At 44.5% G+C, this 27,905-nt stretch overlaps 1 protein-coding gene across 5 annotated transcripts in view; it reads right to left on the reverse strand.

Annotated features, from left to right (window-relative positions):
• Nucleotides 1–27,905, reverse strand: part of LOC145356032 (tRNA (32-2'-O)-methyltransferase regulator THADA) — a 177,160-nt gene that overhangs the window by 130,013 nt on the left and 19,242 nt on the right. For all 5 annotated transcript variants that reach the window (XM_080208620.1, XM_080208618.1, XM_080208617.1 and 2 more), the window contains exons 5-11: nucleotides 25,829–25,951; nucleotides 24,937–25,057; nucleotides 19,513–19,661; nucleotides 14,150–14,237; nucleotides 6,584–6,720; nucleotides 3,909–4,106; nucleotides 2,635–3,340 (exon numbers count right to left, since the gene is read on the reverse strand). In XM_080208620.1, the coding sequence (XP_080064746.1) occupies nucleotides 2,635–3,340; nucleotides 3,909–4,106; nucleotides 6,584–6,720; nucleotides 14,150–14,237; nucleotides 19,513–19,661; nucleotides 24,937–25,057; nucleotides 25,829–25,951 (1,522 nt within the window). The remainder of the gene's footprint in view (nucleotides 1–2,634; nucleotides 3,341–3,908; nucleotides 4,107–6,583; nucleotides 6,721–14,149; nucleotides 14,238–19,512; nucleotides 19,662–24,936; nucleotides 25,058–25,828; nucleotides 25,952–27,905) is intronic.

Consider the following 27,905-nt stretch of genomic DNA (forward strand, 5'->3'; position numbering starts at 1 on the left):
ATAGTGTGATAATAATGGGGTGTGTACAGGGGATTGTGTGATAATAATGGGGGTGTGTACAGGGCCTGATAATTTTTATCCAGGGAGGCATGTGGTGGCACAATAATTAGCACTGTTGTTTAACAACCACATATTTGGTTCTTTCTACCCAGACATTGATGTTAAATAGTTGAGGGACCTTCACTGATCCCTGTGACACTCCACTGGTTACAGCTCACCAACCAAAAATGACTCATTAACCCCGTTGTGTTTTCTGTAGTGAATTAATCTTTTATCCATGCTAAAATGTCACCATGTTACCTACACCATCAGCTGTCCTCTTGTGTAGTAACCTTGTCAAATGTTTTTTGTAAAACCAAATACATCAATCTACTGGCACATGAATGTACAGGTAAATATACAACTTAGGAGCAGGAGTCGGCTGCTCAGCTCTTTAAACCTGCTCTTTCATTCAAAAAGATTATAAATGCCTAATTTTGATCTCAACCCCATCTCCCTGTCTAACTGTAACCCCTAAAAATCATTCATTTTCCTGTCAATCGAGAATCTATCTGGTTCTACCTTAAAAACAAAGATTCTGCTACCATCACCTTTCGAGGAAGAGAATTCCAGAGAGGCACAATCCTCAGAGAAAAAATTCTCATTTCTTTCTTACCTGAGCGACCCCTAATTTTAAACAGTGGCCCCTAGTTCTAGATTCTTCAACTAGAGAAAATATCCTCGCCACATCCACCCTGTCACTAGCCCTCAGCAGCAATCCTTTGCTTTGGACAAAGCTTTACCTATTACTCTTCTGAACTCTAAAAGATATAAACCTAATCTCTCCAACATTTCCTCATAAAACAACTCGCCAAAACTGGTATTAATCACGTAAACCTTCTCTGAACTGCTCCTAAATCATTTACATCTTTCCTTAAATAAGGAGACCAATTCTGTACAGAATATTCTAGATGTGACCTCACCAATACCCTGAATAACTGAAGCATAACTCTTCTTTTTTCGTAATCAGTTCCCCTCACAATAAATGATAACATTCTATTAACTTCCATAATTACTTGCTATACCTTTATACTGGCCTTTTGTGATTCATGCACTCAGACACCCAGATCCCTCTGTGCCTCCGAGCTCTGCAGTCTCTCATCATTTAGATAATAAGCTTCTTTTTGTTCTTCCTGCCAAAATAGACCATTTCACATTTTCCCACATTACACTCCATTGCCAGGTTATTGCTTGCTTTCCTAACCCAGTTATATCCTTTTGTAGCCTCATTAGGTCCTCTTCACATCTGTTTTGTGACAATTTTAGTAACCATGCCCTTCTTGCAAGTCACTTATGTAAATTGTAAAAAGTTGAGGTCCCAGCACTAATCCCTGTAGCACACTACTTGTTAGAACTTGCCAACTAGAAAAATACCCATTTATGCCTACTTTTGTTTCCTGTTAGCTAGCCAATCTTCGTTCCATGCCAATATGTTACCCCTTAAACAATGAGCGATTATTTTCTGCAATCTCTTTTGGTTTGGCATCTCAACAATTGCCTTCTGGAACTCAAAGTACAGCACATCCATCGGTTCCCCTTTAACTATAGCATGTATGACTTCTTCAAAGAACACCAATAACCCAGACTCGAGGTCATCCATAATACCTGTTCTCTACCTCACCCCATGCCCACTGACCTACATTGGGTCTAGGCCAAACAACACCTACATTTTTAAAATTTTCATCCTTGTTTTCGAATCCCTCATGGCTCTGACCTTCTCCATCTGCTGGAATTTCCTCCAACCCCACAATGTGGGAGGAAACTGGAGCACCCAGAGGAAACCCACGCAGACATGAGGAGAATGTGCAAACTCTACACAGACAGTGACCCAAGACAGGAATCAAACTCAGGTCCCTGCGAAGGGAGTTCGCAGTGCTAACTCCCTTCGCAGTTAGCACTGCGAAGCAGCAGTGCTAACCACTGTGCTACCGTGCTGCTCCTCTGCGATAATTGTGTCTTCTGGCCTCTTGAGCATTTCTGATTTTAATCACCTCCCAATGCCCTAAAGCTCTGGAATCTCTTCCTAAGCCTCTGCACTTCACTTTCCTCCTCTCTTGCTGTGACCTAGGTTTTGGCTGATATCACCTTATATGAATTGGTGTCAAATGTTGTTTGATAAACTCCTGTGAAGTGTCTTGGGGCATTTTATAACATTAAGGACACTATATAAAGGCAGATAGTTATTGTTTAGTTGATGCTGTCCAGGTGGAAGACCTCAGACTACATCACCTGTTTCCACCCATCCTTCTGAAAATGAAGTCAACATTGACAACACCTGTGGTTAGTGCTACTGCCCCATAGCGCCAGGGACTTGGGTTTAATTCCTGGCTTGAGTCACTGTCTATGTGGAGTCTGCACATTCTCTGTGTCTATGTGGGTTTCCTCTGGTGCTCCGGTTTCCCCTCTCAGTCCAAAAACATACAGGTTAGATGCACTGGTCATGATAAATTCTCCCTCACGTGTATCCACACAGGTGCTGGAGCGATTAGGGGATTTTCACACTAACTTCATTGCACTGTGAATGTAAGTCTCCTTGTGATGAATAAATAAACTTTTAAAAAGAAGTGACAGTGAGTAGTAACAAGTATGACTTACCAACACCCTCAGATAGAATGGCGGGCGGTTCTCGGACACTTTCCCCTGTCTTCCTATTGCTTTGCAATCTTCTCTGTGTACGAAAATGCAGAAGACAGCTATCTCTGATCCTCACCAGGGCTTTCTTCACATTGGCCTGAAGCAAGTGTCTGAATGAAGAGGAATTGCAATTCAAGTTGAGGGGCAAGAACTCTCTCAGCAGACTCAGGTCCTCTGGGCTCAATGCTTGGCTGGTTTTAGGGCTGATGCATAGTAGAGAGAGTGCAAGGAGGCGAACATGGTCATCCAGGCAATGTAGGGATGCCCTCAGTTTTCTCAAAGTGTCACTGTCCATGGGCAGCGATCCATAATTGATTTGCTGAGCACTTAACAGGGTGATCCAGCCAAGGTGATGCCCATTGAGAGCCCTGGAAAGTATGTGGAAAGATGCTGGAAAGATCTGCAGTGTCTGTACGAGGAAGTAATTGGCTGCATTCTGTTGAAAAACCGGGAGGTCGGAGGATAATGCCTCAGTCAGTATCTCCAGCCACAGCTGGGCCCAGCTTTCTGCCAGCTCCTGTTCAGACAGCGATACCTGGGTTAAGGTGCATTCCAACCTATGTTGTTGTAGTATTGTCCTGTAGAGGTGTGAGGCCGGTGAGCACAAGTGCTTTGTCATAAGACAGTTCAATAAATGTTTGGGAAGCTCCTCATAATCGTCCAACACCTGGGAGCAAAACCCTTCATCAGAAAAAGCAGCAGACTGAACAAATAGCCCACAAATTCCAGCCCCCTCTTTCCCTCCGAAAGACAGTCCTCTGCCCCCCTCACGCAAGGGGCTATTCTCTATGTCTGAGAATAAGACTAAGGCACAACACAGTCAGGAGATTAGACAGGGTGAATGGGATTACCAGCCCCAGTCATGCTGCAGGGAGTTGGGAAAGACAGCAATGGCAGTACTGCCAGGTAGAGGGAAGGACGAGGGGTGGGATCACCACTCTGGGGTGGGGGGTGCATTGGCAGGATGGAGCTCCAGGGGAGGAAGAACAATGATTGGTGATGGAAACTCTGGTCTAATTTGGAAAAGTGGTGTTGTGTGGGGTGGGGTGGGATCTGGGGCAGTGGGGAAGATAACCTGAAAGGGAAATGATCATCAGAGACAGGAAGAAATCACTGGACAAGTCAGAAGTAACGAGTCCAATGATGAGCAAGCTCACAGGGTTGTGGATGTAACACATGGATTGGGATGTTTTACAGCTCCTCAGAAAAGCCCAAGCAAGCAACAATATACAAACCTTCTTGGCTCCAAAGCAGGAAACGAGAGAGGAGAACAGCAGATGTTTGGCTTTCACCTGCCACGAAAGGGCTTTGAGATGTTGGAGTTGGGACGTGTAGAGGGGCAGCTCTACATCCCCAAAGTGGCTACACTCCAGTCTGTAAATGTCCAAGAACAGGCTGAAGCAACAGTGAACAGACTCCAGAACACACTCCACCTGCCGAGTACAAAAACATCACAGACTATGGAGCACACAACAAAATAACTCTAACTCAATATTATTCAGCTGCTCCCCAGAGTTAATTCAAACACCCTGAGAAAATCCAAAGCTCCAGAGAGTAAAGATGACTTATTTCATCCAGCGCAGCAGCCTGGGACTAGTAACTAGCCTAAGTGTCTCTAGTGCAAGTGTAAACTCTCTGAGCACAGGTACCACACAGGTCAGGCACTGAATACATCTCCCTCTACGCTGTCCCCATCAAACACTCCCAGGACAGGTACAGCACAGGGTTAGATACAGAGTAAAGCTCCCTCTACACTGTCCCCCCATCAAACACTCCTAGGACAGGTACAGCGCGGGGTTAGATACAGAGTAAAGCTCCCTCTACACTGTCCCCATCAAACACTCCCAGGACAGGTACAGCACGGGGTTAGATACAGAGTAAAGCTCCCTCTACACTGTCCCCCATCAAACACTCCCAGGACAGGTACAGCACGGGGTTAGATACAGAGTAAAGCTCCCTCTACACTGTCCCCCCATCAAACACTCCCAGGACAGGTACAGTACAGGGTTAGATACAGAGTAAAGCTCCCTCTACACTGTCCTCCCCATCAAACACTCCCAGGACAGGTACAGCACGGGGTTAGATACAGAGTAAAGCTCCCTCTACACTGTCCTCCCCATCAAACACTCCCAGGACAGGTACAGCACGGGGTTAGATACAGAGTAAAGCTCCCTCTACACTGTCTCCATCAAACACTCCCAGGACAGGTACAGCACGGGGTTAGATACAGAGTAAAGCTCCCTCTACACTGTCCCCATCAAACACCCCCCACAGGGACAGCGCAGGGTTAGGGGGCTTGGCAGCCACGATAGGGAGGGTGGAACTCAGCAGGTTCCCCCTTCCTGATATTGGGTCCCTCCGTTAGGAACTGCGTGCTTTGAATGAGAGACACTCCCACCACTCTGGCACGGCTTTGCTTGCTGTGCTTCACATATGGCAAGCTCCCAACTCAGCACTGGGTTAATATTTCCACCCCATTATCCACTCATCCACCCCATATCCCTCATACCATGGCACCCCCCCCGCAATTCATTCTCTCCCCACCATCCATTCTGCCTCAGCATACGTGCTGCTGAAAGCCACATGCTTGTCTTTCTTTCTTTTCAACGCGACTATTCTAAAACACTCAAGCTGCTCCCCCTCACTGAGCTCTCCATAAATATGACGGCATCCAAATCTCTGCTGCCTCCAACCTAACACCACTGACCTCTCACCCCTCTGATCCTTGGCCTACATTAGATCAAACACACTGATTTTAAAATCTTCACCTTGTTTTCAAATCCCTGCATGGCCTTGCCCTTCCTATCTCACACCCAGCCCCGTAACTCTCCCAGAGACCTGCACCCCTCTAATTTTTCCCTCTTGAGCATTCCCCATAATGACTGCTCCATTACTGGTGACTGTGCTTTCCCATGTTCTGGAATTCCTTTCCTAAACCTCTTCACTGCACTCTCTTTTTTTTCATTAAGTAGTTCCATAAAATTACCTCTTTGGCCAACGTTTTGGCCTCTGGCTCACATTTCTTGCTGTGATATGGAGTATTTTTATGCTTCCAAGAAATGTCTTCCTGTGTGTATATGTGACTGTGTGTCTATATACATTTATTATGTTAGAGGCACTCCATGAATACTGTTGTTCCATCCCAATCTTTTCTGTCATTATTCTATCCTTGTGTCATCCTGAGCCTCTCCCAGATCTGTTCCACCCTGTCCTTCATCCCTCTCTTCTGCCTCACAGCTCCAGGAACCTGGGTTCAATCTGAGTCTGTCTGTGTGGAGTTTGCTCATTCCCCCCTGTGATTTGTGGGTTTCCACCGGGTGTTCCGGTTTACTCCCACATCCGACGTGCTGGTTACATGGATTGGTCATGCTAAAGTGTTCCTCAGTGTCCCAAGGTCTGTACATTAATTAGCTATGAGAAATATGTGGAGCTGCAGGGATAAGACAGGGGAGAAGGGCTAACTAAGTTGTTCTGTCAGAGAGTTGGTGCAGACTCGATGAGTTGAATGGCACTGTAGGGGTTCTATTCTCTCTTCCCAAACTTATTCCCTGTTCTGTCTCTCTCTTTGTTGTTCCTTCTTCTCCTCTTCATTCCACACTCCCTCCCTCCCTCCCAACATGCCCTCTAATTCTTAATTGGACTGATGGGGAGATTTGTTCAAGTGTGTGGGGCCTGTACATATTTTTTCATGGTTGACTGAAAATGTCTATTTGTGCACGGCTTGTACAGGAATGTTCAGGTTGCCACGTACCCACACAGCACATCCACACACCTCATACCACCTTATTTCCTCTCCATCCCACCCTATCCTCTGCCTATCCCAGCTATCCCTTCTCTAATCCACTCGAACACTCCATCCCCCCCTCCCTATCCCACCCTCCCCAACTGGTGAAGCCAAGAGTTTGCTCACTGGGCTCTCAATCCTGTCCCACATCAGCTCCAGCAGTTGGGTCGTGAAACTTGAATGTTGGTCCAGCAGTCTCCCATCGCGCAGTTTCCAGATCTCAGCAATGTTTACCTTTGTGGATTTCAACCACAAAGACAGCACTGAAATCAAACATGAGTGTTAGGTTCTCATAATTGTTACATTCCATCACCATCATTGTCACACTGAGACCAGAGTGCATTCCCGACTCTAACCATCACAACTCAGCGCGATCACTGTCCTCCTCCCACTCCATCACTTGAATGTTGTGTGGAAACACACAGAGGAGTGGTCAGTAAGGTTGGTGAGCTACAAGCACAAATAGCCATGTGGCAATATGATAGAATGGCACTTACAGAAACAATGCTTAGAACTGGTGAGAACACAATGCTAAATATGCAAGGATACAAGGTGTTCAAAAGAGATAGAAAAGGATAAAGGGGACCTGGAGTAGCGGTACCGATTAGGAGGACATTGTCTTGTTGAAAGGAGAGAATGTCCTCAAGAAAGGCAAGACCAGAATCAGTTTGGTTAGAGCGGAGAAGAAAGGTATCATTGCATGATTAGTAGTATTCTCATTGTCATCTCCATGTATGGGCTACTCAGTGGCAGGTTCTTGAATCACAGTTTTCTCATTGTGTCTCTTCTCATTTGTCAATAAATGTCCTTTAATTTTCAAGTCATCCAGCATTGATATTCTCTTCCTCTGCTTCCTTGAAATCTTCCCTTCATAATGTATCTTACAATGTTTTCCTCTTAAAACATGCCCTTCCCACTCTCTCCCTGCCTTTTCCTAACTACCTTCAACAAATGTGCTTGCTCATTCGCTCTCCATAGCATGTTATCATTTGTTAATTGTTCTGTTCAGCAGATCCTGTTTTTCTCCAGACCTACAGGTTAAAACTATTTAGCAAGTTGGTCTCCTTTCTCTTATGGTGTCTGTAAGGTCTCAAGTCCCAGATCCTACGTTAATATTCCAAATCAAAATCTTTACAAGTTGCTTTCAGAGATGTGAAGCAACCATCTCTCCTAATCAAATATGCTCTTTCCACTGCTATCCTTGTTCTTATTTCTTTGCTACATCCTCCATCTGTTCTAGTTCTCTTCCTGGCGTAAATATAAATATTTCTCAGTGATACTGAGCTATGCGTCACTTCTGTCAATGTTTGTTGCTGTTCCAATTGATGTCTATTTTGAAGGTTGTAAGGTTTCCAGCCTCCATTATGTTCCCAGGCAGTGCATTCCAGATTTCCATCACTGAGTGAAAATTTATTTTCTCAAATCCACCCTGAATCTCCTGCCCCTCACCCTAAAACTATGCCTCCTTGTGGTTGACTCCTCAAGCAAGGGGAATAACTGCTCCCCACTCACCCTGTCCATATCCCTCATAATCTGGTACACTTCAACCATGTCTCCCTTCAGCTCCTCTGATCTAAAGAAAACAATCCAAGCCTATTCAATCTCTTCTTTTAGCTGAAATGCTCCATCCCAGGAAATATCCTGGAGAATCTCCTCTGTACTCCTTCTACAGCTATCACATCCTGCCTGCAGTGAGGTAACCAGAACTGCACTCAATACTCCAGCTGTGACCTAACCAACACTGTATAGCTCCAACATTACCTCCAGATATTTATACTTTATGCTACACTGATAAAAACAGGTGTCCCATATGTCTTCTTAAGTATCCTATTCACCTGCTCTGCCATCTTCAGGATATCTGTGAATAAGTTCTCCAAGATCCCTCTGTTTCTCTGAGCTTCCCAGTGTCCTGCCATTCATTACATGCTTCCTTGTCTTGTTACTTCTTCCAAAGCGCACCACCTCGTACTTATTAAGGTTAATACACAGATTTAAGGTGCGGGGAGGAAAGTACAGAAGTGATGTTAGGGGTAAGTTTTTCACTCAGAGGGTGGTGAGTGAGTGGAATTGGCTGCCGTCAGTGGTGGTGGAGGCGAACTCGCTGGGGTCTTTTAAAAGACTTCTGGATGAGTATATGGGGTTTAATGGGATTGGGGGTTATAGATAGGTCTATAGATTGGTAAGTGTTGATGTGATCGGCGCAACTTGTGGGCCGAAGGGCCTGTTTGTGCTGTAGTGTTCTATGTTCTATGTTCTAATACCATCTGCCACTGCTCTTTCCATCTGCCCAACACATCCACATTGGAGAAGGAGTTCAACAAGGATTTATCACCCGTTCATCACCTATCCTTTTCAATATCTGTACAGAACAATGATCAAAGAAATATTTGAAAACAGATTATCGGGTGTTAAGATTGGGGTTGAATAATAATATCAGTTATATTTACAGCAGGAAAAGGATTACACAAATGACTGGAGAGACTCAAAACATTCAAGAGTATGGGACAAGTGCTGGAAAATGGGATTAGCACAATTTCAGTGCTAGTTATTGTCGGTGCAGACATGATGGACCAAAAGGCCTTTTCTACACTGTTTGACTCTAGACATGATTCTTACTTCCCATCGGCTACTCTCACTGTTGCTGTTCGTCCTGTGTACAGGTCTCATGAGTCGTCAATCATAGAATCCAACAGCGCAGAAGGAGGTCATTCAGCCTTTCGAGTCTGCACCAACCACAATCCCACCCAGGCCCTGTCCCCATAATCCCATGCATCTACCCTGCTAATACCCTTAAACAAAGGGACAATTTAACATGGCCAACCCACCTAACCCACACACCTTTGGATTCAGGAGGAAACTGGAGCACCCGGAAGAAACCCACACAGACACAGGGAAAATGTGCAAACTCCACACAGATATTGACTCAAGCTGGGAACTGAACCCAGGTCCCTGTCGCTGTGAGGCAGCAGTGCTAGCCACTGTGCCACCGTGTTATCCTCCACTCCAATCGATCAGTGCTGCCAAAAAACTTCATCCAATCAACATGACTGAATGCTTTTTCAAAATCTACTTCGCAAACATATAATTCCTGTCCAAATTCTGAACTGTGTTCACTCATTAATCTTATAACATTGATTGCTTCTCTCATTCTCCTCTTCCCTAGAATCAAAACTAGTTATTTCTGATTAAATTCTGCACCTTCCCACCTGTCCTTTGCTATAATTCTTTGATGCGTGACAATCGGATTCATTCAACCCAAGTCAGAATATTGCAAATATTTGGTTTTTCCTCCAGGTGATCAATGGCTATGTGCATCCTCTGGCTATCATCCTGAGCTTTTACGGATGCACCATAGAAAGCATTCTTTCCAGTTGTAACACAGCTTGGTATGACTCCTGCTCTACCCAAGACTGCAAGAAACTACAAAACATTGTGAGTATAGCCCAATCCATCACGCAAACCAGCCTCTCGTCCATTGACTTTGTTACACTTTCCGCTGCCTCAGCAAAGCAGCCAGCATAACTAAGGACCACACACACCCCAGACATTCTCTCTTCTACCTTCTTCTGTCGGAAAAATGATACAAAAGTCTGAGGTCACGTACCAACCGAGACAAGAACTTCTCTGCTGCCATCAACTTTTGAATGAAGCTACCTCACACCAAGTTGATCTTTCTCTGCACCCTAGCTATAATAGAATGTAGTATTAATTACATCCTGCACTCTCTCATTTCCTTCTCTATGAACGGTATGCTCTGTAAAGCGCAAAAAAAAATACTTTTCACTGTATACTAAGAAATGTGACAATAATAAATCAAATCAAAAATCAAGAAGTAAACATCTCTGAACAGCTCAATAAACCTCTTTCCCATGGTCCCATTTATCTTTCAATTCTCTAGCTATTCCATCTATTTCAGCTGGTTTTCCAGTTTTGATCTCATTTATTACTGCTTGTCTCACTCTAGTACTTCAGCTTTTTCATTTTTGCATATAGTTCGTCAAATCTGTTCCTTCCATCCTTTTCTTCTGTCATCAGGATGTTAATAACACATTTTCCGTTCTCTTTATTGCTGTTGTTTACTTCTTCATTCTGTGTCACTAATCTCATTTACTTCTGTATACATAAGGTCAACCCTTCCTAGTTCATCCAATTCTTTGAGTATATCACACTGCTGTTTTAAATCTCGTTCTCATATCTTTTCTGTTTCTCTTAACTCGTTATTCAAGAATCTGCATTTCAGCTTGTCTTCTTCAGTATTACTATTCTTCCATTTTCTCTGTTCCTCTACCTTTTCTAAGATATAGATTCTTGGTCCTTTCTCCTCTTCGAGACTGTTCGAGATCCTCTTTGAATTTGATCACTGGTATTTCTTTGAGCAAGTGCTTTGTTTTACAAATTCTTCATTTACATCTTTCAGCTTCTTCAGCTGCGCTTTTTTCTGCAGCTTCCACTTGGATCCTCTTCATTGGATCCTTTTCACACAATTGGGATGTGAGGCTGTGTCGGCTCTAAGCCAAGCTTTTCAATTCTTAACACTATTCCTGTATCTTTGGCTCACTATTATATTGTCCAGTTGAAATCTTCCTGTGTTGCCAAACATTTTCCACTGATATCCATGATATTCATGTATCTCCATATGGTCCTACCTTTTTTGTTGCTTCTTTCTCCACCATCAATATTATTCCGGTCTCCCATAACAATCACGTACCTTTCCATTCTCCTGTTCCATTAGTTATTCAAATTTTAACACATTTATCAACCTCCTCATCTCCATGTTGGCTTGTATTAATGTCCGTGTACACTTGAATTAATTTAATGTCCACTGGTTGTTCCCTTACTTTCACTAAATCTATCTGGGTCAATCTATCTGACTAGCATTTCACTTCATTCACACAGCTGGCAGCCTCATTGTCTAAGCATGACTGATGATACCTGTTCTTTTTCTTCTTGGAAGCATTCTGTACACTTTCAGATAGTGAGGGAGAGATAGGGGTACAAATCTGCAGGGATATCACAGAGATTTAAAATAACTATAGAATTGTGATATTGGGAAACTTTGTTTCTAATGTAAATATTTATACAAGTGACCCAGATATTGCAATACAGAAGTATCATTTCAAAATCTCTCAATGATACTAAAGCTTTGACACAGGGTCATCTGGACTTGAAACGTCAGCTCTTTTCTCTCCTTACAGACGCTGCCAGACCTGCCGAGCTTTTCCAGCATTTTCTCTTTTGGTCTCAGATTCCAGCATCTGCAGTAATTTGCTTTTACCGTCGCTTTTATATTGTTTGCCTTGTCCAACTTACAAATAAAGGACTACAGTCAATTTGCCATGAGTATTATAATTAGCCAGGAGTTCAAAGAGTTTTTAGTGCTTCTATTTTTTTCTGACTGACTACTTTTTAATTCATTTATGGGATATGGATGTTACTAGCTGGACCAGCATCTACTGCCCATCCCTAATTGCCCTTGAGAAGGCGGTGCTGAGCTACCTTCTTCAACTACAGGTTCAACTACATGGTAGGCTCATGAAGAAGATAAGGAGGTGTGGGATAGAAGGAAATTTGGCCGATTGGATAAGTAACTGGCTGTCTCATAGAAGACAGAGGGTGGTGGTGGAAGGAAAATTTTCAGACTGGAGGCCAGTTACCAGCGGTGTACCACAGGGATCAGTGCTGGGTCCTCTGCTGTTTGTGATTTTTATCAATGACTTGGAAGAGGGGGCTGAAGGGTGGGTTAGTAAATTTACTGATGACACCAAAATTGGTGGAGTAGTGGATGAGGTGGAGGGCCTTGTAGGCTGCAAAGAGACATTGACAGGATGCAGAGCTGGGCAGAAAATTGGCAGATGGAATTTAACCCTGATAAGTGCAAGGTGATTCATTTTGGTAGGACAAACTTGAATGCGGATTACATGGTCAATGCAACGTGGAGGAACAGAGAGATCTTGGGATTCAGATCCACAGATTTCTGAAGGTTGCCACTCAAGTGGATAGAGCCGTGAAGAAGGCTTATAGTGTGTTAGCATTTATTAACAGGGGTTTGAGTTTAAGAGCCGTGGGGTTATGCTGCAACTATACTTGGTGAGACCACATTTGGAATATTGTGTGCAGTTCTGGTCACCTCACTATAAGAAGGATGTGGAAGCATTGGAGAGAGTGCAGAGGAGATTTACCAGGATGCTGCCTAGTTTGGAGGGTAGGTCTTTGGAGGAAAGGTTAAGGGAGCTAGGGCTTTTCTCTTTAGAGCGGAAGAGGAACTGATCTGAAGTGGAACTGATCCACTTCAGATCATCCATGATCTTACTGAACGGCGGAGCAGGCTCGAAGGGCTAGATGGCCTACTCCTGCTCCTACTTCTATGTTCTTAAGAGAATGAGAGGCGACTTAATGGAGGTTTATAAGATGATGAAGAGGATAGAGTGGACGTGCAGAGACTATTTCCTCGGGTGGACGTAGCTGTTATTAGGGGGCATAACCATAAGGTGGGAGACATAGGAGGGATGTCCGAGATAGATTTTTTACTCAGAGTGGTTGGGGTGTGGAATGCACTGCCTGCTGTGATAGTGGAGTCGGACACTTTAGGAACTTTCAAGCGGTTATTGGATAGGCACTTGGAGCACACCAGAATGATAGGGAGTGGGATAGCTTGATCTTGGGTTTGGACATAGCTCGGCACAACGTCAAGGACGCAAGGGCCTGTACTGTGCTGTACTCTTCTATGTTCTGCAGTCTCTGAGGTGTAGGTACACCCACAGTGCTGTTAGGGAGGGTGTTTCAGGAATTTGACCCAGTGACAATGAAGGAATGGCCAATGTATTTCCAAGTCAGGATGGTGAGTGGCTTGGAGGGGAACTTCCAGGTGATGGTATTCCCAGGTATCTGCTGCTTTTGTCCTTCTAGATAGTAGTGATCATGGGTTTGGAAGGTGCTGTCTAACGGACCTTGGTGAGTTCCTGCAGTGCACCTCGTAGATGGTACTCACAGCTGATACTGGTTGTCAGTGGTGAAGGGAATGCATGTTTGTGGAAGGGATAGCAATCAAGCGGGCTGCTTTGTCCATGCTGGTGTCAAGATTCTTTTGCAGCGTTGGTGTTGCCCCATCTCGGCAAGTAAAGAGTATTCCACGACACTCCTGACTTGTGTCTTGGGGGTGGTGGACAGGCTTTGGGGAGTCAGGAAGTGAGTTATTATGCTGCTGGATTCATAGCCTTTGACCTGCTTTGATAGCCACAGTATTTATAGGGCTAGCCCAGTTCAGTTTCTGGTCAACGGTAACTGCCAGGATGTTGATAGTGGGAGGTTCAGCGATGGCAATGGCATTGAATGTCAAGAGGCAGTGATTAGAGTGTCTCTTATTGGTGATGGTCATTGCCTGGCATTTATCTGGCGTGAGTGTTACTTGCCACATGTCAGCCCAAGCCTGGATATTGTCCAGATTTTGTTGCATTTGGACATGGATTTGTGAATTGTGCTGAACTTTCTGATCTTATTGCTTCAAGACCATCAATAAAATCCAAAGTGTATAATTCAATTTGCAATTTGGAATGGTTCCCACTGCAAAGCAATTGTCCAATGGAATTCTGATCTTCCTGATTCAGTTATTCCTGGGAATCTTATCCTGGGGATGGAAACAATGGGCCAGAGATTATGACTAACTGTGCTGAACAGATTCTCAGAACATCTGACCTTCAAAAGCACGGGATTGAATCTGGTTCCTTTTGTCCCCACAGTGAGTCAATATAACGGGGAAGAGCTTTTCCAGCAAGACGCAGGCCTGGAAGAAAACAATATATAGCTGTCACATGATTAACAGCAACAAAAGACAAAACAGCGTCTCACTCGCTCAACACCATCACAAGCGCACACTCTTAAAACTCCATCACAAACATACAAAACTGTCTCACTCTCTCACACACAGAGAAACAGTCAATAACGAGCACACATACAAAACCGTCTCACACACACACTAAAAAAATTGTCATGCACAGAGAAAACACGGTCACAGACACAGAAAGACAAAACACAGAGTAAAAGGATGAGATGTGAAGGAATAGGACCTATAAAATGTGATGGTGGGGAAGTCTGTGCGGAACCAGTAGAAATAGCAGAGGTACTTAATGAATACAATGTTAGCAAGTGTGAGGTTATCCACTTTGGCAGGAATAATAGTAGGAGGGATTATTATTTAAATAGCGAAAAGTTGCAGCATGCTACGGTGCAGAGGGACCTGGGGGTCCTTGTGCATGAGTCGCAAAAACCCAGTCTGCAGGTGCAGCAGGTGATCAAGATGCAAATGGGATGCTGGCCTTTATAGCGAGGGGGATAGAATATAAAAGCAGGGAGATCTTGCTGCAACTGTACAGGGCACTGGTGAAGCCGCAGCTGGAGTACTGTGTGCAGTTTTGGTCGCTGCACTTGTGGAAGGATATTTTGGCCTTGGAGGGAGTGCAGAGGAGGTTCACTAGGCTGATACCGGAGATGAGGGGGTTGGACTATGAAGAGAGGCTAAACAGACTGGGTCTGTACTCGTTGGAGTTTAGAAGGATGAGGGGGGATCTTATACAGACGTACAAGATAATGAAAGGGATGGATAGGGTAGAGGTAGAGAGATTCTTCCTGCTCAGAAAGGACAGCAGGACTAGAGGGCACAGCCTCAAGATAGGGAGGGGGCAGTTTAGATCAGAGTTGAGGAGGAACTTCTTCACTCAAAAGGTGGTGAATCTCTGGAATTCTCTGCCCGTTGAAGTGGTGGAGGCTACCTCGCTAAATATATTTAAGTCACGGGTAGATAGACTTTCGACAGACAAGGGAATTAAGGGTTATGGGGAGAGAGCGGGAAAGTGGAACTGATCCACTTCAGATCAGCCATGATCTTATTGAATGGCGGGGCAGGCTCGAAGGGCTAGATGGCCTACTCCTGCTCCTATTTCTTGTGTTCTTACGTAATACTTTACCTCGGTATTCACGATGGAAAATGATCTGGGTGGTTGTAGTGCAGGCTTAAGCAGACTGAAAAGCTTGAGTGTGTGGACTTTAAGGAAGAGTATGTGTTGGAACTTTGAATAGCATCAAGATAGATAAGTCACCGGGACCGAATGGGATGTACCCCAGGTTACTGTGGGAGGTGAGGGAAGAGATTGCAGAGCCCCTGGCGATGATCTTTGCATCGTCAATGGAGACAGGAGAGGTTCTGGAGGATTGCGGATGTGGTTCCTATATTCAAGAAAGGGAATAGAGATAGCCCAGGAAATTATCGACCAGTGAGTCTAACCTCAGTGGTTGGTAAACTGATGGAGAGGATTCTGAGGGACAGGATTTATGAACATTTAGAGAAGTTTAGCATGATCAAAAATAGTCAACACGGCTTTGTCAAGGGCAGGTCATGCCTTACGAGTCAAGTTGAGTTCTTTGAAAATGTGACTAAACACATTGACGAAGGAAGAGCGGTGGATGTGGTTTATATGGACTTCAGCAAGACTTATTGAGAAATTGAGGGGGCATGGGATCCAAGGGGACATTGCTTTGTGGATTCAGAACTGGCTTGCCCACAGAAGGCAGAGAGTGGTTGTAGATGAGTCTTTTTCTGCATGGAGGTCGGTCACCAGTGGAGTGCCCCAGGGGTCTGTTCTGGGACCCTTGCTGTTTGTGATTTTTATAAATGACCTGGATGAGGAAGTGGAGGGATGGGTTGGTAAGTTTGCCAATGACTAGTGGTGTGCCTCAGGGGTCGTTGCTGGAACCACAGCTTTTCACAATATACGTTAACAATTCGGAGGAAGGAACGGAAGGCACTGTTGCTAAGGTTGGAGGTGTTGTGGATAGTCTGGAGGGATGTCAGAAGTTGCAGCGTGACATAGATAGGATGCAAGACTGGGCGGAGAAGTGGCAGATGGACTTCAATCCGGATAAATGTATAGTGGTCATTTTGACAGGTCAAATGGGATGAAGGAGTATAATATCAAGGGTAAGACTCTGAGCAGTGTAGAGGATCAGAAGGACCTTGGTGTCCAGGTCCACAGGACTCTTAAATCGGCCTCACAGGTAGAGGATGTGGTTAAGAAGGTGTATGGTGTCCTCGCCTTCATCAATCGAGGGATTGAGTTTAGGAGTCGGGAGGTAATGCTGCAGCTTTTTAAGACCCTGGTCAGACCCCACTGGAGTACTGTGCGCAGTTCTGGTCGCCTCACTACAGGAGGGATGTGGAAGCTATTGAAAGGGTGCAGAGGAGATTTACAAGGATGTTGCCTGGATTGGGTGGCATACCTTGTGAGGATAGGTTGAGGGAGCTCGGTCTTTTCTCCTTGGAGAGACGAAGGATGAGAGGTGACCTGATAGAGGTTTATGAGATGTTGAGAGGTATTGATCGGGTCGTTTCTCAGAGGCTATTTCCCAGGGCTGAAATGGTCGCTACGAGAGGACACAGGTTTAAGGTGCTGGGGAGCAGGTACAGAGGAGATGTCGGGGTAAGTTTCTCACTCAGAGGATGGTGGGTGAGTGGAATCGGCTGCTGTCGGTGGTGGTGGAGAAAAATTCGATAGGGTCTTTTAAGAGATGTCTGGGTAAGTACATGGGATTTAATAGGATTGAGGGTTATAGGTAAGCCTAGTAGGTAGAGATATGATTGGTGCAACTTGAGGGCTGAAGGGCCTGTTTGTGTGTAGTTTTTCTATGTTCTAAATAGTCACATACACACAAAGACAAAACACAGTCTCTCCCACATGCACAAAGACAAAACACAGTCATACAAACACACACAAACAGAAAGACAAAACTTAAGTTAAGTGCCCAATGTGTTATGGGTAAGATCCTAGCATGGATAGAGGATTGGTTGACTGAAGACAAAGAGTAGGATAAAGGGGTCTTATTTCAGGATGGCAGCCTGTGACTAGTGGTGTGCCTCAGGGGTCGGTGCTGGAACCACAGCTTTTTACAATATACGTTAACAATTTGGAGGAAGGAACTGAAGGCACTGTTGCTAAGTTTGCAGATAATATAAAGATATGTAGACAGATAGTACTGTGGAAGCAGGGGGCTGCAGAAGGACTTGGACAGGTTAGGAGAGTGGGCAAAGAAGTGGCAGATGGAATACAATGTGGAAAAGGTTATAATGCACTTTGGAAGGAAGAAAGGAGGCACAGACTATTTTCGAAATGGGAAAATGCTTAGGAAATCAGAAGCACAAAGGGACTTGGGAGTTCGTGTTCAAGATTCTCTTCAGGTTAAGGTGCAAGTTCAATTGGTAGTTAGGAAGGCAAATGCAATGTTAACATTCATGTCATGAGGGATAGAATACAAGAACAGGGATGTACTTCTGAGGCTGTATAAGGCTCTGGTCAGACCTCATTTGGACTATTGTGAACAGTTTTGGACCCCATATCTTGACTTTGGAAAAGGTCCAGAGGAGGTTCACAAGAATGATCCCTGGAATGAAGAGCTTGTCGTATGAGGAACGGTTAAGAACTCTGAGTCTGTACTCATTGGAGTTTAGAAGGATGAGGGGGGATCTTATTGAAACTTACAGGATACTGCGAGGCCTGGATAGGGTGGATGTGGAGAGGATGTTTTCACTCGTAGGAAAAACTAGAACCAGAGGGCACAACCTCAGGCTAAAGTGATGGTCTTTTAAAACAGAGATGAGGAGGAACTTCTTCAGCCAGAGAGTGGGGAATCTGTGGAACTCTTTGCTGCAGAAGGCCGTGGAGGCCAGGTCACTAAGTGTCTTTAAGACAGAGATAGATAGGTTCTTGATTAATAAGGGGATCAGGGGTTATGGAAAAAGGCAGGAGAATGGGGATGAGAAAAGAATCAGCCATGTCTTATTAAAACAAACAAACACACACATGCACTGACACAGAAAGACAAAATGCCATGTCTCTCTCTCTCACACACACACACACACACACACACACACACACACACACACACACACACACACACACACACACACACACACACACACACACACACACACACACACACACACGTACCCACTGTCCTGAAGAGGCCATTCTTTACATTTTAGCCAAAGGGATTTTCAGCTGTAATAATATCTCAAGCACTGCAAATGTCCATCAATGAGCTTTACAGCTGAACTTGTTATGAAGCTCAGAAACAGGAATGTATCTGAATTTTGAACCCCAGGAAGGCCTCTGGGATGTTGCAACTCAATGAGTGCGTAACCAGCCCTGATAACACACCCTGACCTTCTGGGTCCCAAGAGCGTGGCCCTAGTATATCCTCAGAAAAGGGTTAATCTGTGCTTGCATCACTTTATCTTTCATTATTATTGGTTTTATTTTACATTGTGGTTACAGAAACTTAGTGAATTAAGAATGCCCAGTCAATTAAGATGCAGTGACTAATAAATTATTGAAGGTAAGATTTGTTTCTTCAGAAGGAACGGCTTCAAATGCAGATAATGGACATAGAACAAAATTTACTCCAGCTTACAAATCAAAGAAAGGGTTTAATTAAGAAACATCGTTATTCCAAACTTGGGGCCTCACCCTGAGACACTCGAAACTCTGCACAATTCTACACAGGTTCTTATTTATCGTGATTCAGCTGGTCAGCTGACTATTACATCACTCTATAATTGGTTCCATGGCTTACTGGGTCAGCTGACCCTCACATCTTGTTACCATTGGTCACATTACATCCAGTACAAAGTTGTCCCCAGTTACATTCGAACAAGATTGAGCTTAAAGCCGTAAAATCACCCTTTACCAAGAGCAGCGGGTTATGGAACAGAACGTGTTGTCCAAGTTGTGTGTGTGCACATTGGAACAGTGGGAAATATACTGAAGGCAAGTGCTGAGCCCCAACTGGAAGGACAGAGTTTTTGATGTTCCTGACGTTTGTAAAGCTTTGCAGTGATTACCACTATTTAATTCCTCTATGTTTAATAAATATGTGACATTTAGTATTCAATGTTGTCAACCTTATTGTTTTGACAAGCAAATTATAAAGCGGTGAACATTTTTTGCTACTGTATCACAGCCATTGTTGAAAGCAGCTAATGTGAAGCAACAGAAGTCTCTGTACTGTACCCCATTCTGGAAGTCAGGAAGCTGACACACCAGCACCTCGTTCTCACTGCAGCTCATCAGGCCCCGGCACATCAGCAAGCTCCCCAAGCCATCAGTCAACATTGCTGGCAACGTGATCTCCAGCCCTCCGAGGGTCAAATCTTGAACTTCTGAAACAGGTAACAGCCAGGGACTGAGAATAGGGAGTTACCAGAACCAAATTAATACATGCCCACAACACCCTCAACTTCATTCCCCCGATCAGTATTAACCACACCCCCCAAAACCTGCTTGACAACACCCCCCCCAACCCGCTCAGTGACAAACCCCCCCCAACCAGTTGGATAACAACCCCCCCAACCCATTCGAGAAACGTTTTTCCCCAGTGTCCCTCCAGTAACATTGCTGTTTCTCTGTCTATGCGTTAACTGTTTTTCTTTTTGTAGATCCAAAGAGTTAGAGGGGGGAGGAATGTGGTAACATGGCCCCTTTAATGGACAATCCTTCTTGGGCCACATCACTGGGTTGGAACCAATTGAGCGTGCGTGCACAGATCTGGGCCAATCGGGAACATCCCCAGAGCTGTGAGGCTTCAGGTGGAGACAGGGTATTGTTTGGAGTAGACCTGGATAGTTGTTCTGTTATACTCTCTGTTGTATATCATTCTTTTCAAATAATATATCTTTTAGTTTGTTAATTTCTACATCTTATGCCTCACATACTGACCCGGCAGGTGTCCACAGGGAAAGCATCCTCCTCAAACAGTGTCACCAGCTGACAACCCCAGCGACAAGACCCACACAGCCACCAATCCGTCTCCTACAAACTGTCACAGGCCCTACTCCAGGCTGAGTGCTGAAGTTTCAGGTTTCAATCTTCCATAGAAAATCTCGAGGACAGGCAGAAAGATGTGGCCACATGTTCTTCGAGCTCAGATTGTGATGGCAACCTCTAAGTCAAACCATCAGCCACATCTTGTCTGCTCTGGGAGGTGGCAATAATCACAACACAGAATTGCTGAGCAGAGACTAATGGCCAAGTTCCGCACACGAGGACGGCCTCAACCGGGATCTTGGGTTCACATCACACTATCTGTAACTCCCAAGACTTGCCTGGGTTTGCAAAATCTCACTAACTGTCCTGGCTGGAAACAATACACATCTCTTTAACTTGCATTTAACTCTCTCTCCACTCACATTGTCTGTACCTCAAGACTTGATTACCTGTAAAGACTCGCATTCCAACCATTATTCTGTAAATTGAGTTTGTGTCTATATATGCCCTGTTTGTGAACAGAACCCCCACTCACCTGATGAAGGGGCAGCGCTCCGAAAGCTTGTGGGTTGTGCTACCAAATAAACCTGTTGGACTTTAACCTGGTGTTGTAAGACTTTTTACTGTGCTTGCCCTGGGAGATCCATTGCTGGCAGCACCACAACATTCGCACTGAGCCAGATTTTCCAGCCGCACTCAACCCTACACTGGAAAATCCCACCCGAGGTCAATGGACCTTTCCATGGTCCGCCCCTCAACCCCCCCTGCGATTCCCAAGGTGGGTGGGAAGAGAAAATTTCTCCTACTCTGTTAGCTGAAACTGATGAATGGATTGGTAATCTTGACAGTGAGTTATAACTGCTGCCTCGACCATACAAATAAAAAAATTAGATATGGAGAAATTTCTTCATTCAAAGAACTGTGAATCTTTGGAATTGTCTATCCCAGAGGGTGTGGATACTCCATCGTATGTTTACAGCTGGGATAGACAGATATTTGATCTCTCAGGGAATTGAGGGATATGGGGAGTGGATGAGAATGTGCAGTTGAAGCCCGGGCTCAGCGATGACTGAAAGATAGAGAAGGTTTGAAGGACTGTGTGGTCCTTTTTACATTCTTAAGCTGAAATCCCATCTGACTGCTCAGACAGCTATTAAACCATGACACCAATTCTAATAAAGCCAAGTGAGTTTTCCTTCATGTCCTGGTCAATATTTATTCCTCAATCAATGCCACAAAAATATGTCAGCTGGTCAATGGCTGTGGGAGTTTGCTGTGTGCAAAGTAGTTACAACACCAGGTTAAAGTCCAACAGGTTTATTTGGTAGCAAAAGCCACTAGCTTTCAGAGCATTGCTCCTTCGTCAGGTGAGTGGGGGTTCTGTTCACAAACAGGGCATATATAGACACAAACTCAATTTACAAAATAATGGTTGGAATGTGAGTCTTTACAGGTAAACAAGTCTTAAAGGTACAGACAACGTGAGTGGAGAGGAGGTTAAACACAGGTTAAAGAGATGTGTATTATCTCCAGACAGGACAGTTAGTGAAATTTTGCAAGTCCAGGCAAGTCATGGGGGTTACAGATAGTGTGACATGACCCAAGATCCCGGTTGAGATAGTCTGCATGTGTGTGGAACTTGGCGATCAGTCTCCGCTCAGCGACTCTGCGCTGTCGTGTGTCGTGAAGGCCACCTTGGAGAACGTTTACCCGAAGATCAGAGGCTGAATGCCTGTGAGCAGTGACAGGCATTTGGCCTCTGATCTTCGGGTAAGCGTTGTGAACAGAACTCCCACTTGCCTGATGAAGGAGGAGCATTCCGAAAGCTAGTGGCTTTTGCTACCAAATAAACCTGTTGGACTTTAACATTGAAGAAGCGAAAGGGTTAATGAATGTAATGCATTTTGTACCCAGCATATATCACAAACATAACTCTTCCTCATAGCTGATCTTCTCAAGCTTATACTGCTCCTGGCATCAATATAAATTATTTATTCATGTTTTTCTTTCTCGTTCATGTCTTTCATTCTTTAACTTTCATTTCCATATAGACACTTAGTTAAATGTGAAGGTTATTTTACAGACATTGCAAACCTTACCTGTTTGTACTAACTAAACATAATTAAACAGCTGCAGATGGTAGAGAGCAATAACAGCTGTTTGACAACACGACTCCTGCTGGGAAGCTGCGGCCACACAAGTTACTTCAATTGAGAAGCTGCTGGAAAAGCTGTGAATCGTGACTGTACCGATGGCTGCATCATGACTGAAGCTGCCAGATAGACTGTGGGTCCTGGCTGAAGCCAGGGGCTGCATCATGACTGGAATTGTTGTGGCTCCTGACTGATCCCCGAGTTTGCATCGTGACTCTTGCTGAGAATCATGATGTGTAAATACCCACACTGATTTGTGTTCAGTGAGCAGCCTGGTAAACAACTGTTAGGTACCAGGTCTCTCCCAAAAGTTGTTGAAAATAAAACCACTGTACTTCGACTCACTAACAGTCTCAGAGGTATCTTCTACCTCCAACAATTTGGTGCCGAAACCCGGCATTCTGTTTGCAGGCTCGGTTGAATGGCCACAACCGGGGCACCAGAATAAAATACTGAACTTAATAGGGTGAGTCAAACTACAATGGGTGATCATCTGTAAAGAGAGTCTGTGAGAGTGTGACAGACGTCTGAACTGAACATACACAGACAAGGAGGCATTTGTTTTTAAACACCCATCCTTAGACCGGTTGTTAAGCGGGGTAGCCCCCACCCCACACGAAGATCAGGATGTTGAAATGGGTGTGGAGATTGGAGAAAGTTGCCTGGACTGTGATGTTGAGACGTGAGTAAGAAAGAGACTGTCTGAGTGATCGCCGGAGTAGAAGGAAAAGCCGGTTTAATTGGGTAAGCTTACGAGTGTAAGCGGTGGTACGGAGGGATCTGATCACCCCTGACACCGGACTCTGATAAGAGTGACCTAGAAGGGGAGAGCGAGAAGGGAGAATAGAACACTACTGCACGATTCCAACATTTTGATTTTTGTTTTGTCATCAGCCCGTTTCTTATCCGAGACTCAGACTTGTTCAATTAATCTGGCCACTTGGTGAACTAAGAGAACTCCAATTTTCTTAGTTCTGTCTTTTCTTTTTCCAACCATTTCTCTTGTTGGTTTAATGGGTGAGATGAGTCACCACCCACCCCCCTTTTCTCATCTGTTTAATGACCCTGTCCCTCTCAGTCATATATTCATTTATGAGGGATCCTGGGAGTCCCTACTGTCCTTGTGATCCCGCCATGATAAATTTATACTCACCACCGAGACTATATCGATGACTGCGTCATAGTTGAAGCCAGGGGTTGCGTCGTGACTGGAAGCAGAAGTGTTGTGGGTCCTGACTGATACCAGAGTTTGCGCTGTGACTGCTGAGAGTCATGATGTACAAATACCCACACCTATTTTGTTTAGTGAGAAGCCTGGTAAACCACTGTTAGGTACCGGGTCTCTCCCAAAAGCTTTTGAAATAAAGCTATGTACTTTGACTCACTAGCATTCTCAGAGGTGTCTTTTACCTACAACAACCTGGTGTTAGACTGCTTATTGTGTTTACTCCAGTCCAATGCTGGCATCTTCACATCATGTTTCTTAAATTCTAGCAATGACTACACTTCTAAAGTACTGAGTTGGCTGTTGAGATATTTGAAAAGCACTTTATGTATGTAAATAGTTTACCACCTCCTTCTATCTGGTCACACAAGGCAGAAACAATGGAAAAAGATCTGATCGGGCTCTGATTTAGAGCACGATCATTTTTAAAATACAGAAATGAACGTGTGAGATGTCAACACAGAAGAAGCCCACAAGCTCAATGAAAATGGGATCTCCCATTTCATAGTCAACTCACGAGCCACGTAATGTAGATTCCATTGTTGGAGTCTGAATGTCCCCCAAGCGGAAAGAGAAAAGTTAATCCCGAGTCGCTATCCTTGTTTAATATTTTCATGGGATGAGCATATCCCTGGCAAGATCAACATTTACTGCCCATTCCAAATTGCCCTGGAGGTGGTGGTGGTGAGCTGCCTTCTTAAACTGCTATAGTCCATGTGGTGTAGGTGTACCCACAGAGTGTAAGGAAGATAACTCCAGCAGTTTGACCCAGCTACAGTGAAGTACTATTTCAAAGTCAGGGTGGCGAGTGGGGGCTTGGAGGGGAACCTCTAGGTGGTGTTACCTCCATGCATCTGCTGCCCTTGTCCTTCTTGCTGGTAAGGGTCATGATTTGGAAGGTGCTGTTAAAGGCATTTTGGCAAGTTGCTATGGTGCATCTTGTTGATGGTACACACTTAACTTATAGTCAGAACCGTAAGATAACGGCAAAATAAATTATGGAATGATACAGAAAAGATGGAGGCTATTCTGCCAATCATGCTATCCAATTAATCTCATTTCTGAGTTTTCCCCATAACCCTACACTTTTTCTCCTCCAACAATGATCCAAGTCCTTTTTGAAAGCTATTATACTTCTTTGAACAAAGTTATCAAAGCCTTCTTTGAGCCCAGAGAACAGGAATCCAGACTGAAAACTTGCAGTAGGAGATGTGCAAAACAATGGGATCAGGACAAGTCAAGCACCCTTGTTTATCTGGACTTATTGTCTGAGAATCTGAAACAATTTCTAACCTTCCTGTGTCAGTTGTAGGGCATGGATGGCAGCCACCGCCCCAAGGTATGGCTGAGGGGTGTTGTTAATCAGCTTCACCAGCGCTGTACCGGCCAGGAGTCGACTGTCTATATGTGAATTCTGCAATAACAAACAACACCATTAGGATTAGAGAAAGCCTGCACTACTCCCACACCACAGCCCCTCACCTCCAGCTTCCCTCTCAATCCTGATACCTAGCCTTGGCCTTGCCTCTGATCTGAGGTAGTTCCTATAATTTAAATGTTGCCTCCCGAAGCTCTTTGTCAAATCCACCTTTATGGTCTCAACAACTCAGCTCTCCCCAAAGACTATGTCTGCCCAAGTCAGGCTCCTGTTCCTGACAGGATATTAAAGAAAGTTTTTTTACAGTCAATTCCTCTCACTCTCTCATGTAATCTCTCTTCTCCTTCTGATTTTATCGACACTTAGTGATCCTATGAATTTTTCATCCAGATTCCTTTATGAACATCTGCATTTTCCTGCATCATCTGTACTGATGTGAAGGTTCATTCCACTATCACTTACACTGTACAAACCAGGAGCTGTCACACTTTTCCTCTTCCCTAATCTGCCCATTTGTAAAACCCAAGCTGGACACAACATCTCAGCTTTTCCTCGACACGAATGACCCAGTGGATATTACACCTCAGATCCTGCTTCTCTTATTTTTATCATCAAGTCCAAGGAAGATTGCCCCAGTCACTATCGAAGGAAACAGTGACTAAACTTGCTTTATCAATTCATTTCAATCTTTGTTGTGGGAACCATCAATTGGACTAGTCTGGAGGGATCAGAGAGGTTTGGACCCCAAAATCAGAGCCAATAAACGTGAACTGGGCTAAACTCATCGTAACCATGCAGATGACTCACCTGTCCCATGATGACTTGGAACAGAAATCCCACAATCCTTTGCAGGGCTTCCTTTCCTGGCTGCCCGTTCCATATGGCATGTCTAATACTCTTAGGCGCTGCCTGAAAGATCTGAAGACAGATCTAATGGGCCAGAAACAAATCAAACATATAGACAGTGAGAGGTAATTATTTGTGACAAGATTCAGCAAACTAAGTTGATTCTTACTGACTGGAGAAAAATGCCCAGAAAGAGTACCAGAGTCAAAGGGAAAATGAGGTTCAATAACTCTGGACTGTACTGGACGATTAGACTTCAGCTGGGCCAAGCGACTGCTATAACTGACCTGCACAACTCATTATTATCGTTGTTACAAACAAAAGCTGAAAATCAGTGTGACTTTGACTGGAAACTGTATTTTGTCTCTCCAGACATTCATAAAATAAACCAAATCTCCATCAACTGATATTGTATTAATCTACTTTCAGGATTCTACCAAAGAACACCACACTGCACGTATGGTTCAAGCCACAGAGGCATTTGCTTAGTTTTCAAATTATATTATCCCATCAGCTGCCTGCTTGAGTGGTTTCACTGAAAAACACTGTCTGAAAAGGATCACCCTGCAGAAGTGTGGGGGGTCTAAATTTTGTACATCTTGGGTACACACTGTGAGGGAGGGTTCCTGAAGCTTGATACCATCGAGGACAAAGCAGCCCACTTGTTTGGCACCACATCCACAAACACCCACTCCCTCCGTTACTGACACTCAGTCGCAGCAGTGGGCACTGTCTACAAGATGCACTGCAGAAATTCGCCAAAGATCCTTGGACAGCACCTTCCAAACTCTGGCCACTTCCATTTAGAAGGACAAGGGCAATAAATACATTAGAATGCCACAACCTGCAAGTTCCCTCCAAGCCATTCACTTGGAAATATATCGCTGCTGCTTTGCAGTCGCTGAGTCAGGATCCTGCAATTCCCTCCGTAACCGCATCTGGGTCAACCACTGCATGTGGACTGCAGTGATTCAAGAAGGCAGCTCACCACCACCTTCTCAAGGGCAACTAGGGGTGGGTAATAAATGCTGGCCAGCCAGCGACACCCATGTCCCACGAATGAATAAAAGAAAGGTTGTGTACAGAAAGGAAGAGACTTACACATTTGGCTCTCTTTTGCGATTGCTGTTAGTCAGTGATGTGGACTGAAAATGAGAAGCAAACTAGTGCACAAGAGCGAAAAACATGCTAACCCTCCTCATCCACGCACTCGACAAATCACATCAACCTCCTGGACACAAGTATAGTCACTAGCTGAATTGGTTAGAGTCTGTTGCAGTTAATGCCAAGTGCAGGTTCAATCTTCACCTCCTCGCTTCATTCTGTATTTGTGGAGTGGTGTCTCTCCAGCTTTATACAATCATGAATTCGCGAATGGAGAGAAATACCGAGGGCCTTTGTGGAGTACAGCTGATTACCTTAACATTAGTACTCCTTTAGAATTATATTGTTTCTTCTTGCTCTTCTGACAAAGGTGAATCACTACACACTCAGCATTAAATTTCAGCTCTCACCTGTCTGCCCATTCCACCAGCTTCACTATCTTCCTCACAGTACATAGGAATTAGGAACAGAAGTAGGCAAAGTCAGCCCCTTGAGCCTGCTCCACCAGTCAAACAGATCATGGCTGATCTCTGCCTCGTCTCAAATTCACCTTCCCACCTGTTCCCCATATCCCCTTATCTCTTATTTTATTGTTTGTGCCATCCACTATTTCTGAAATTGTCTTGGTACACTCAGATTTAGGTCAAAAACATATAGAACATAGAACAGTACAGCACAGCAACAGGCCCTTCAGCCCACAATATTGTGTCAAACATCATGCCAAATTAAACTAATCTCTTCAGCCTGCCCTTGGTCCATATCCCTCTAGTCTTTGTATATGCATATCTAAAATCCCTTAAAAGTCGATGTGGACGAGAAAATGCAGGGTCCTCACGCATTAAACTTCCCAGCATTAAACTTCCTCCAGTCTGCATGTTCCAAATGTCAAACCATGCTGCTAATGTCCTTTTTATTTCATCAGCTCCAACGCTTC

The sequence above is a fragment of the Carcharhinus amblyrhynchos genome, chromosome 20, assembly GCF_965287045.1.
Source record: "Carcharhinus amblyrhynchos chromosome 20, sCarAmb.v2.hapA, whole genome shotgun sequence".
Taxonomy (NCBI): domain Eukaryota; kingdom Metazoa; phylum Chordata; class Chondrichthyes; order Carcharhiniformes; family Carcharhinidae; genus Carcharhinus; species Carcharhinus amblyrhynchos.